The sequence below is a fragment of the Syngnathus typhle genome, linkage group LG8, assembly GCF_033458585.1.
Source record: "Syngnathus typhle isolate RoL2023-S1 ecotype Sweden linkage group LG8, RoL_Styp_1.0, whole genome shotgun sequence".
Lineage (NCBI taxonomy): Eukaryota > Metazoa > Chordata > Actinopteri > Syngnathiformes > Syngnathidae > Syngnathus > Syngnathus typhle.
Window position 1 is genome coordinate 448,354 of NC_083745.1, and position 13,632 is coordinate 461,985.

At 42.7% G+C, this 13,632-nt stretch overlaps 1 protein-coding gene across 2 annotated transcripts in view; it reads right to left on the reverse strand.

Moving 5' to 3' along the window:
• dntt (deoxynucleotidyltransferase, terminal) overlaps window positions 1-13,632 on the reverse strand; it is a 30,469-nt gene that overhangs the window by 6,809 nt on the left and 10,028 nt on the right. For both annotated transcript variants that reach the window (XM_061285948.1, XM_061285949.1), the window contains exons 8-10: window positions 12,836-12,938; window positions 8,311-8,559; window positions 8,146-8,229 (exon numbers count right to left, since the gene is read on the reverse strand). In XM_061285948.1, coding sequence (XP_061141932.1) covers window positions 8,146-8,229; window positions 8,311-8,559; window positions 12,836-12,938 — 436 coding nt within the window. The remainder of the gene's footprint in view (window positions 1-8,145; window positions 8,230-8,310; window positions 8,560-12,835; window positions 12,939-13,632) is intronic.

The window sequence follows — 13,632 nt, forward strand, 5'->3', positions numbered from 1 at the left end:
TGAAAGATTCACTTAACTGGCCCAAATTCATTCATTCATTATCTATCGATGCCTGTCATTTTGAGGCCGATGGAACAAATGATTATAAGTATCCACTTTTTGTGACAGCGCTGCACCGTATCATTTGTCGACCTTAGAATGCGCGTTTGTCCTCAATGTAGGTTGGGAGTGACTGTTTTAGACTACGTCAGTGCACAAATGAGGGGGGGGGGGGGGGGGGGAGGGCTGTGGCAAAAGCCAACGATTGCTTTCTGCAATTCGGGACAAACTACAGGGGAGGGCGGATGGATGGATGGATGGATGGATGGTGAATGATCAAATCAAACAGTGACCTGATTTCCACTCAACGTCTGCATGCTGTTAAAAGGTGCACCTTTTTAAACACTATTCCACATTTGCAGGCCAATTTGGAATCTGAGAAGAATAACATCCGAACAACATTTTCGAAAATGTGTTCATGCTTTGCAGCTGGAGCAAGAGGCTCTTTTTTGGTTCAAATGGGTCTCAGTGCTTCAAGTTAGGAATCACACTAGTGCAGCTAAATGACAGTGACAGGAAATTGGGGAGCATTGTTGGAAGGGTTAGGGCACAAGGTGCTGGCAAAAGAGTTCAAACCTGAAGTATCACAAGCTTACTTTGCATGGTGATTTTGGACGACGACGCTTCCTAGAAAGCAATGATCATGAAACCTCAAACATTCCCTTCACGACGACAAAGAAATGATTTTAGCAGCATTGAGAAAAGAGCAAATGTCAAGGTGAAAAAAGACTTCCATGCTGTCAGAGAAGGTGGGATAAGGTGGATAACACCTGCGCCCTTCTTGGACAATCGTCAGCTGCACATTCGATGTTCTCTCGTCTTTCATTCGGCAGGACCTCGGGTCACACCGCAGAGAGAGAACCCATGCAACTCACTAATCACACCGCCAATTAGACCAACAGTCGTAAAACAGCTATATCGGCTTTAGTGCTGTTGTCATTATGCAACCTTCCCTGGCTTGCTAATCAGCCTGTAAAATGGGCAAAGGTCCAGTAAATAATGAATTCCTCATCAGTAACATGGAGGTCCCAACTCAAAATGTGCTAATCTTATTGCTCTCTGCGCCTGTGGAGGAGCAAACATTTGCAAATGAAAATTGTTTCGAGGGTTTGGCTGCCCCGATGTAATGAATGGCCAGCAATAGAGAGAAGCGGGAAAAAACAAACAATGTTTTCAGTCCCATGAATACTGGAATAAAACATTGGAAGTTTGCCATGCATTATAAGCATTCTGAATTGAATGAGCATATCGTTAGCCGCATAGCATAGTCATAGCCGAAGTCATGTTTCAATGTTTGTGGAAAACAACAAAAGACTATTTTTACATCACACATTTCAGTATTTCAGTTTTTCTGTCCAATCTGATTTCATCTTCTGTGTTGCGACATCATTTTATTTGATTTTTTTTCTTGATGGCAATTCTGGTCCGCGAGTAAAATGAACGTAGCGGACAATCAAACCCGAGACTCCTATTACTAAAAAGTCCATTTTTACGAAATATGACATCAGGTTATTCGTCTGCTGCTCTTTTGTGTGCAAATGCTTATTCCATTGCCTTAAATGTGTTGATTAATCACCTATGACAGGTAAGCTGTTCTTTTTGCAGCTAACAATTAAAGTGCTGGAAGATTGACAAGTGAGCTTGCATTGTATATTTTCTCTCTCCTTCATTTGGAGGCACACAGAACAAGCACACTAATGATAGCAGAAAATTAACTTTCTCTCTTGCACCAAGTCTCATGAATAATTAACTGGTTTGTTGAGCAGGAAGCAGGCGCTTTCAAGACCATTAAGGCTATTCTCTATGTGGAGGTGAAAAGAATTCAGGCTGTGAATTGCAAGTGGGGTGAAAATCCAAAGGCAACTATCAGGGCATTGAAGTCAGCTCATTCGCCTCTTCGTGATCTCTGGATGCTGTCATGATAACGCCGGCTGAATTAAAGGGAGGAAGGTCAGCAAATTCTCTTCTACTCTATTAAGAATGGCATTTTTTTTTCAAAGAGAAAAAAATATCGGATCGTTTCCACAATTTAGCGTAAGAGTCCCTCAGGAATACGTTTTTGTGGAAGAGATGTTTTTGCTCGGCCTCTTTTTCATCTCATCGCAATAGTAAAGGGGCAGGATTCATTTGAAAACTCAGCAAAGACAAGTGACCTCTTTTGAAACAATTACTGATGTGGCCGTCGTAGAAGTTGAGTTTTCGAGCTGATTCATTTCGGATTATAAACCGTGGAGAGAAATGACTCAAGGGTGCGATGGCTTTTATTTTTTAGTTTTTTTTAATAAATAACATATGCGGGTGTTTTAGGAAAATGAGTACAAGTATAGTAACCATCAGACGCATCAATGTAACCTTGCCCAGAAAGTTGGATTCCATATTCCTCCCAACATGAGCTTTAAGGTCACAATCTAAAGTGTGAGGTTACAGCATGTGGGAGGTCAGCACACCTCTGAGCAAGACATAGCGTCTGCTCACTTTCCTGGTAATGTAGAGTCAAATCACACACAGGCTGACCACAAGATCAGCCTGAACCAGCCCAGTGATTGTTCATTCGAGTGTTCCTCTAAATAAATCATGCATGGGCCAAACTGAAACAGGAGCCCAGAGTGGAAGCGGGCGGGCGTCTCCGTGCCACCGCCGGCTCGGTGTCAGTGAATGCTTTTCGACAAGGCAAACGCGGTCCGGCATCAGACAGTCCTGAAACCTTTTGCCTTTGAGTTCATTAATAATGGATCAAATGTTGCCTCTTTTGAGAGAGATAGATAAATGTGACTCAGACTCCTCCTGCAATGTGGCTTCACGGCTGTCATTATAATTTGCACCTTTCATCCCATGGCGTACGTACAGATGGGAGGGCTGCAGCTTGCCGCTATAATAGCCCGCAATTTAGTCCCATTTTTACCCCCTTCGTAGAAACTAAAGATATATCCTTTCTCTTGTTTGTGGATGGATAAGAGTTTGGGCGAATGGAGGAATCGTCCTCCTAAAAAGTCTTTCTTCCTTTTTCTTCCTTGTCACATAATTAGCAGGATTTTTTCTCTTTTTCTTGAAGACTTAACTCAAAGAGATCAATGCCACCGTGATTTAGCAATAGTTTGTTTGCATTTTATAGCAAGTGACCTTCGATACCTGTTTACCAGTCTGACAATCCAATTTGAAACACAGAGTGAGTCACAATTTAGGGACCTGTGGTCTATGAAGGTCAGGTACTGACAAACATGCTGATCAAATGAGAGTCCAGCCAACCTTGCATGCTGTCGCCTAGCAACAATCGCAGTTGGCTAATCAGGACACAGCATGTGGGAACCGTAAGTATTTTAGCCAACTTTTTCAAAAACTCATTCAAGTATATTTTATTCAACACTGAGATGTGTTGATTTTTTCTCACAAGTGCTATTGAACCAGTCCATCAAAATCAGTTGATTGAGAAGGATCAATAAGATTTGACTCACTTCAACCAGTGAGGTTTTGTGTGTCGATACTAACAATCCTCATCTTGTGTCCGTTTCTACATTTTCAAGATGTCTGTTTGGCTTGTAGATAACATTGAGAAGCCAAAAAAGAAAACTTAGCAACGGAACACCTAAACACTGGACATGTATCCTTTCCATCTAATCTTGCATATGACTTGGCCACCAATCCATTTTTATGCAGCGTTCACATTTTCCAGTGAGCCCCATTAAATTGCCTTAATTGTTGTGCAACGTCGCATGCAATCGCTGGATCTTGAAATAAAAGTCCATCTTTTTGTTTCCCCCGTCATAAGTGTGGTCCAAACTCCAATTCAGTGATAAACCAAGTGAAATATGCCTCCAAAATGTCAAAGTCTCACTAGCACTTGTGTCATCCACATGAGTTTGTCACTTGAGTATTCTGCTAAGCAATTATAAGAGCTGCTAAATTTGGCTGCTGCTGGGTGTGCTCCTGGCTTGTTTTGACGTTGTCATTGCACATTCCAAGGCTGCACTGTTTGAAAAAGTCCCATTTTCCTAATCCTATTTACAAATCCAAATGAATGTAATTTGTTCCTAATTGCCCATTCTTATCTTGGAAGCACAGGTGGAGGCTGGAATGCTTTAGTTGGCAAAGGCATCCTGTCGCGCTGAGATAGGCCCAGATACTTTAAATCCGACAATTCATCTTCATCTAGCTCTGCTCCGTGCAAACCTTTTGCAATTTGCCTGCCGGGGGATCATGTTCAAATGACTCTATGATTGGATGGCAAGTATTTCAGACTTAATAACAAGTCATTTGCTATGATGACTTTTTTTGCTGCAATTTTTCCATTGCTACCTGTGAATATGTGTCAGAACAAATTCATTTCGGCAAATAATCCCACGTAACATATGTACGGTGCATTCATCATAGTATGTATCAAATGAGGACGACCAAAAAATTGCTATACCTCAGGGCAATTGAAATTGGTAATGACTTTTGTCTTTGATCGGTATCCTCACTTCAATTGATGGATCTAAATAAATTGAACGGAAATCAACTGAGCCAACAGTTGCCTTTCACTCCAATGAATCCATAAAACATACGCTACTCCATTTCCACATGGAAATTGTACTATGAAAAATATAATGATGATGACTTTTTGTACCTAATTAAATGCAAGATGTTGTTTGCACCCATGTGTGGCAAGGGAGGAATAAACCATCCCTCGAGCGTTTCACTCTAATGAGGTCACCAAATAGAATTGGGTGCATGCCTTATTATAGTCTTGCCTTTTCTGCAATTTCCATGATTGATGGCTTGAAATTTGGGCAACAAGCAGGACAATTTGACGGTTTGTTATTGCACATGTTAATGAGAATCAAACCCAATTTGCCCGTAATGGAAAGTGGCAACAAAAACAACACATCTGTGCACACAATTGTAACTGGTGTGGGAAGATGTTTATGCTCCTGTATTTATAGGACACGCAGGTTCAAAACAAAGAATTTCACTTTGCCATTCTCATTTATTCTTGGAAAAGAGGGACTGCACTGCTCAAAAAAATGCGAGCACGAAGGAGGTGATGTGGGTCGAACTATCTTTGCGACTGTGTTTTTCTTTCAAACTTTGCAACTTCTTCCCATGGTTACCAGAGAGGGGAAAAAAAAGATACTTTGACAGATTCAGCTGTTGCAAACCAATTCATCAAGGCTTAAAAGTCGAAGCGCTGAAGAAACCACCGTATCCGACCTTGAAACAGTAAGTCACAATGCAACGCCGACTCCTTTTCATTTGCCTCTGCTAATTAAATTGTAATTAAAATTTATAAGACCAGACGGCATGTGAGCTTTTTCAGTATGAATAGTCCAACCTCACACTCGTTTGTAAATGTGCAGCGGCTAATTTTCACGCTCCCACAGCAGACACCTGAGTGTTTAGAGGACACCTTCCACACTTTTCATAATGTCCGCACAGGTGTGCGTTTCTTACAATATGCCAAAACCCTGAGGGTCCGTGTGCCACCATCCGCTAAATTAAACCTCTCCTCCTCCTCCTCGTCCCTCGCACACTTAAGATCCTTCTCATGACCAGCACCTATCCTCAAAGATCTCAGCAGCTTGGAAACAGGAGGGAGAGTGTCAGAACTCTTGCTCCCCGAAGCCCAGTGCAATTGCCCCGTTATTGTCCAGTCATCCACTGCTCGTGGGGGCGGGGGGGGGGGGGGGGGGGGGAGCTGTGAGCACTCCACACCCTAGATTCTCCAATTTGACAGCGAGCTTCATATTCATTTCTGCTCTCCGCCTGGGGGCAGAGAACTTCTGCGTGACAGAGAACTATCTTTACGGGCTGATCACTTTTTAAATGAAACATTTTTACGCATGCCGGGAAGAACTGTAAGAGTGGACGCCATCTGTTGAATTTCTCTGATTTGAAAGGCTATTTTGAGAAATGTGCAAAACGCTCCCACACGGTGGGTCATCTTTGGAAAGCAGAAATTGTGTGAAAGTCTTACGTCTGTTCAAATGAGGAGTAAGTCATAAATTGCAAAGATTCCAACATGAGATCTGTGTGTCATTGATACGAAATGTTGAATTGTTTCCCAGATGCTAAGCTCTTCTATTGATACCGATTTTGAATAAACACTTTCACCTTGGATCTGTTTGTTTGGCATTTCAGTGAGAAATGCTCTTTTCTTGGCAAGTGTCAGGCAGAGAGAGTTGAAATGTTCTTCTCATGTCTGTTATCTGCAACTGGACTTAGCCACGACAACTACACTTGCAGCCTTTTCGCCAGGACTTCATTAATCATACTCTTACGTATGACAAAGAGCGATTAGTCTCTAAGACTGATACGCACCCAGAATAAGTGCCAACGATGGCTTATTCCACACATGCTATGGTTAAATGTGTTTGGAGGTGTTGGACGGGTCATGGATGCCTCCTGCCCTGGGAGGGAGGTAGGGAGTCAGTCTGTCACGGTGTGATGAAATCCTCTACCTGTCCTCATTCATCAGGCCCAATACACATATTAATTATCACAAACCTTCAGAGTTACAGCAGAGGACATTGGCTCACGCCGACCCAACTATCGCAGCAGACCTGTTTGGGTACGGAAGCTCGCTCCAATTGCCTGGGGCACTACAAATCGTTGGCCTAGAGATGTCAGTCATTGCTTGCAGAAGCCAAAATCTCAGTCATCTAAAGCTCACTGCAGCACAAGCAGCTTTGACCCACATCTTTCAAGTTCCCAAACCAGCAGGTAGAGCAAACTGTACATTTTTGAAGGCAAGTTCCATTGTGCAGCGGCTTCGATGGGTTAGGTTTGGAAGTGAATATTTAGAGGAAGGAGGCAGGCAAGACAGGAGTTAGAGGATTTGAGTATATCCAGAAAAAGAAATTGTCAATGTAATACAAATTTAGCTCAGCTAAAAGTGGCTGGCTGTTCATTCAAGGTAGAAAATATTTGCCAGACCATTTACTTTACATGGTAAGCTTCTTTTGTTTTCCAAGGTTTTAGGATTGTACATATATATGTTTTTGGTATCATATGATGTCATTAGTGCCTGTTGTTTTTGCCTTGAACACGATTCCAACCTATGCAAACAAACAGATTTGAAATGACAGTCGTGTTTACTATGCATGAAGCTCAAGTTATTGTATATCTGTATGCCAAGATTCCAGCATTTAATTGGGAGATCATTCGGCTGAGACAAGCGCTGTTTGTTTTTTGAAGCGTTTTATACCAGGTTGTACGACAACAACAACAGTGCAGCCCCCCCCCTCTTCTATGTAAAAACGACAGACCCGCAATACTGGATTTCAGACGTTAGGTCTGGAGTGCAGAGCTCTGACTGAGTTGACATTTGATGCTTTCTGGTGACCTTGGTGCTCGTGAAATACAGTACTACTGCTATTTTCTTTTGAGTGCTAAACTGAAAGATGGCCAAAAGATCATCGTAGACGTTTTCATTTAATCAGGCGAGTAGAGTTCCTTTTTTTCCTCGTTTTACACTCACATTTGAAATGATTTCTTTGAGTGTGATAACAATTCTTTTCCTTCCAAATATAACAACTGGAGAAAGTGTCACAGACACACCAAAATGGTATCCATATTTTTGTCTTTCCCCAAAATGGAAGCGATACTGAAGCAGTTGAAGGGTGGCTAACTTTAGTTCCTTCCACTTTCAACTGCCCCTATAAGCTCCTGCTACTCTTTAAATATAAGCATATGTTTTTGTGTGACTTCTCCGCCTGTCCGTTCCATTGTACGGATGGCTGCACAGTCAGCAGCAGGTCCTTGCATTTGAATAAACACCATCTGAGTTGGCTGCTTGTGCATAAAAGTGTCACTAAAGTGCCATCCCGTGACCCTGACCTCTGTGCTCAGAGGGTCAGCGATGGGATACGGCAGTGACAGGGTGGCCGGCGCCCATGTCCATCTGCACACTCATTCACTTGACGCTCTGCCGTATGCGTCGGAAATGAGTTTAAGAGCTTCCCAGATGACTGACTGCCTTCAAGATTGATGGGCGTCGACAAATTTGGTTTTCCTGTCTGCTGAATAAGCATAGCTTAACAATTGATTGAATAAACCAAAATTGGTTATGGCTTGAATACAGACTTAGATGTGTTGGATGTAAGAATAAGTGTTAGTTAGTATTGACTCTACCTTGGTTTTGTCGTAAAGGGTATGATTGTCCAAAATCATCCTTCTCTCTTTCCGAGCAAACCTCCTGAGGTCTCTGTCAAATTGCTGTGGGGAAAGAAAAAACATTGTCAAGGTGATGTCAGAAACATGGAAACCATGATAAGTTCTCTCAATGTTTGAACATACCGTGGAGCCAGTCCATCCTAGAAGAGCAAAGGCATAACGATCCATGGGCGGCGATACCAAGTCCACACGCACCGCCCTCCATCCCCTGTTGTCCCCCTCGGCGCAGCCGAGACCTCCGTCCACCTGACTGGCCTCCAATCGCAAGATCAGGAAACATTTGGGATAATAGTCCATCGCCTCAAACCTTTTGCAAGGCAGCTTTGACACGTGAAAGGTAGACGCTTGGTAATCACAGTAAAGAAGAATCCCCTGAAGGAAAGGGGAGAGCAGATTCAGTCAGAAAGTCAATCACCGCGTGGGTTTTTTTTTTCAACCGTAAACTTTGCTGTGTAGGTTATATGCTGTGTAGGGAAAGTGAAAGTCGGTATAAATAATTCATCAAAAACTATAGCGAGATACTTGTACAAGTTGGCAAGTGGAAAAAAATGACAGCAAGTCTGCTGGAGTGAAAGGAAGGACGTTTTATCTCGACTTTATAACTGCCTAAATTAACATTATATGAGGATTGTAAATTGTACATTTCCACATGAGTAAAATACCGCATCCAACTCATCCGATTTAGGTCACTATCGAAACATTTTGGCCCTTTGCTCTAAATCTTCCACCTCTAATAGTAGAAATAAAATGGCAATGTATGGAAGTAGGTTAAAGTAGAAACCTTTCCTGGCAGAGCACGAGAAACGGGATGCATTTGTTTTTTCAATTCCAGTCAAAGGTAAAGAAGTAGGTTGCTAGTCGAATAACTTGAAGGAGATGTGTGTGTGTCCATTGTGACTGCTATTTTGGAAAACAATGTTGTCAGCTGGGAACTACATCTGTGAACTGATTGCCCGAGTGGGTGGCAGTTATTTTTCGGCTCATCTTTTTATAAAGTTCAAACGCGTCTTGATGTATGTCCACTTTTTGAGATGTCTCATTGAGAACGGCGTGCACACCCCAATTTGAATTCAACCTATGGCATTTAAAAAGGGCTAGCACAGTGAGGAATTTGGCCACTTCTTCCCAAAAACAAGCACCTTGAATTGAGAAAAAGCCTTGTATGGAAATAATTCAAGTCCCTAATGAAAGCATCTGGGCTTTTTAATATAAACGGTAGGTTCTATTGGGGTCATCCGTTGGCGTGTTTATCTAACAAGCGCTCTAATAGAGTTCAAGGTGTTCATTTAGACTTTCAAAGGTGGAAAACTTGCACTCACTTTCTTCCCAACTTTCATTCCCTCTGTTGTTCATAATTCTGAAGTTCCTCTCCATGGTGATCAAATGATCCAGGCTTTGTCATTGTAATGACTTCGGGGCGGTTTTACTTGAATTACAGCATGCTGACGATGACCTTGGTTTGATCATCTAATGCTGAGAAGATTACAGTATGCGTTGGAAGGAAGCGTGACCCTTTCACATTAGCATAGACGCAATCAGACACCAGGCAGACCTTTCAGTCAAATATGCTAGATGATTGTGTGTCCATTTCATTTGAACCCAATTGTATTTCTTATTGACATCGTACAAGCACATTGGATGATTTATTTGGAATGTGACCTAATACAAAGGAGTTTGCCGACATTACGTTTGGGTTTTGATTTGGAATCTTGTCATCCTGTGCATGCTTCATAATTATTTGGGCATGCTTATGAAAACAGCTTTCTTTCTTTCTTGCTTTCTTTCTTTCCATCTTCTCAGAGACTTGCTTGACTGGTTAAGTGAAGTTTAAAAAACAATGACCGGATTATTGCAAATATTGCCGACATGCTTTGAATCAGTGTGCCCTTTATGTAACATGTTTGGTCAACTCCTTCCATCTTCTTTCATCTGGCAACAGACCTTTCTATGGCTGGCCCTTAAACTTTACAGGGTTAGCACGCGCAACCAAATCGCCAATTGGGTCCACCTGATCAAAAACTATTGCTGGGACTGCTTCGACATACCGAATGAAATCAGCTGTGCCAACTTTCCATCGCATCCAGCCACTACGATATCATGTGAACATTGAGCATGCTCGAAGAGAATGATGACGCAAAGAAATGGTGCCCCTACTCTCACGATTAAAGGCCCTTCCTTATTAGCCATGGTAAGAAGCTCATTTGTTGCGCAGCTGCGGGTCACATTTCCCGAAAGTGTCACTGTCGAGTCCTGCCGTGGATTGCTCTCTTTCTCTGTCTCTGCAATTACAGATAACCATTCACCTTTTAATATGTAGGGAGAAAGATTCTCCAAGTTCCCTTTGTGTTGAGCAGAGTAGTCAGTACGTGGCTTTTCATCCACCACTTGGAATTTTCAATCATTGTGAAAATAAAGCGGAAGGATAAGCTACAAATTCGGCCCAAAACTCACCCCAAAAAAAAGAAAAAGCTCTTTTTGGCTACGGAAAGAGCTTTTGCGAATGAACAATGACAGGACCCGATACGACATTGCACGTTTTGAGCACGCTCCATTCCTTTCAGCCTTGAACGATATTGATGCCTTTGAAGAAAAGCATTAATGGTGACCATTAAGTACCTGAACACATTTAATTCATGCTCTTTAGTTTTGGGCCCTCCGGCATACATACATACATACATCCACACATCAAATGGAGTCACTCGGATTCCTTCCTGTCTTGCTCTTTCAGTTTGACACACATCTACTCCAAATCCATTGAAATGTCAGGAAGTTGTCATCTGACGATTGTGTTTAGCCCAATGGCGCTCTGCTCGGCTCGGCTCGGCTCGGCTCGGCTCGGCTCGGCTCTGCTTTGCTCTGCTCGGCTCTGCTCGGCTCGGCTCTACTCTGCTCGCCTCTGCTGCCATCTCCCAAGCAGCAGGTAAATCCGAAAACATCTGAGAGTTCAATTATGCCACAGTTTACAGAGGGAATTAGAGAGAGGCCAAGATAATCTTTCCCCTAAAGCTTTGCCTCGGAGTAGTGGCGGATGATTGAAATCTTTTTCTTTCCATATTGTAATCTACTTGCAGCCTCTTTTGATATAACAGCATGAGCTCATAGCACAACATTCTCAGGACAAACAATGTTGCGAGGCAAAGCCTGGACGTATGATCTCATCGGGTCATTTGTGTGATTCACAGAAAGGAGGCAAAGTTCTTCAACTCTGCATGGAATTTGCTTCTTTTCGATTTTATCAACTGTACTTTGACTTTGCTCGTGTTGTTTGTGCTCCGGCATGCCGCTCCAAGTAGACTCCACTGGTCAGATTGGATTTTGAGGAGAAATTGAATCTCAGCTGCACGGGCAGCGCTGCCTGAATCACTTATCCAACCAGAGGTGGAACACTTGAATGTCTAACCGCATTGAGTGGCTCGGGACCAATGCATAACGACAAAGCTGAATTGCGTTATGATGGCGGCGGGCCATCCCGACAGCCTCTGCACAATATCGGATGACACGGATGATAGATGAACGGAAGCAATGCTCGCTGACTCATTTGTCTGCTACTGAATCTGCCTGTGCTTTAAAAATCATCAGGAAAATGATGATGACGACATTCGTTCAACTCCTGTGCCCGGCCGGCCGCTATGGCTGAGTGAATGCGCACGGACGCTTCCTCAGAGACATGATTCTCAATGACGAGATTACACAGCCGGCGTCAACCTTTATTACGTCATTTGATCACAGTCTCTTGTCATGGTGCCTGCAAAGCGGCCTTCGTCTCTTCTTTTCCGGGCCACCTAAAAGGTTTTTATCACCTGTCCTACCTATTTAAGTGACCATCTCGCAAGTGGTGTTGACGTGTGCTTTTTGCAACTTCAGCTCACCTGCTCCGAAATGGCTGCAAATGGTGGACTGTGAACAATACGGAGCAAGGAGGCTTAGGTCATTATTATTCCAAAGGCTCGGGCTTTTCAAACCTCCCAAACAGCTCAATTGAGTATGATGTGGTCATTAAGATCCTTTTGTGATTTCAGATCATAAAACTCCTGTCAATGCAGACATTTTAAGTCATAAATGATTTGTTTTTGCAATGGATTCGGTTTATCCACATTGCTTGCCCTGGCGAATCGAGTTTTATTTTCTTCTTACATAGTAACATTGATGATGCCCCAAGGCTAAAATAAATAAAGCTACTATTGGTTCAGTACCAATTCAACAAGCGCGTTAAAAATAGGATGGTCTTCTATTATTTGATGTCCTTTGCAGTATGATGGTGTTCATTTTGGAGCCTCTCTGCCAAGAAGCTTTTCTTCTTCTTTTTTTTTTTTTAAAATCAATTGATTTTCTGGGGCCGTACTGTGCCGCACTGCTTCGCACCCGCACCTCACGGTTGAGACGTACAGGATTCGATTTGGGCTCCGGCCTTCTGTGTTCAGAGTTTGCATGTTCTCCCCGTGTCTGCGTAGGTTTCCTCCGCTTTCCTCTCCCATTTTTTTCTCATTGGGCTAAATAGGTGAGTTGGAGCAATACATTGAGATTTGTGTTCATTTTTATAGCTTTATTCTGTCAAGGTGTAAATTCATTGCACGGCCTCACTATGATTGTGGCTCAACGACATTTGTTATGTTCAACTTTTTTAGGAAGAATTCATATCTTCACTTACTTGTTTTTTGAAGGAATCAATAATGTGGCGCAGGACACATCCCTCCTTGCCCACTTCATGTGTTGTGACAATAAAGTCCACATCATGGCCAACCTCCTTCCCCCTGGCAAACAAAGACCACAAACTTTGTTAAGGATATTATTAGCTAACTCATGTACATAGCCTCTAATTAAGTCGCTGGATGAAGATGGAAAAATGATTAAGAAAACGCAAACAATTATTTGGATGTATTTTGTTATTTCTGCAGGGAAATCTTTCCTCAAACCTTCTGGCTCTGTCATCCAAAAACATCAATAACATTTTGGAGCAAGGCGTTGGCGTGGCTTGTTAACAGCTACAGGCACAAGCTGACATAATAATAATAATAATAATAACAATTCATTAAATATGTGTAGCGCTTTTCAAAAAGCCAAAGACATGACACAGCGAGGTCATTAGCACTCTTCCATGGAATGATTGCATTCTGCCGTAGCTGGAAGAGCATGCCACCGTGTTCACTTGCTCCTTCGTGTTCACCTTAGAACAAAAGGTCGACGAGGATCCAAAGGAGTAGGCGGACGAGTGCTAAGCACGTCGACCTCACAGATCTCACATTTGGGGCGGATTGGAATTTGTCAAGAATAGCTAGCACCTGTTGCTCGACAGGCTATTTTTCTTTGAAAGAAATGGAAAAGGAAAGGGTGTTTTCCTGCCACTCTGAAGTTCTCCTATTCCATGACGAAAAGGAGCATTGTCTTCTTGTGATTACGGCGGCCTGCCAAAACAGCCGCCCGCGTGTGCGGTTTGTCATCGGTGAG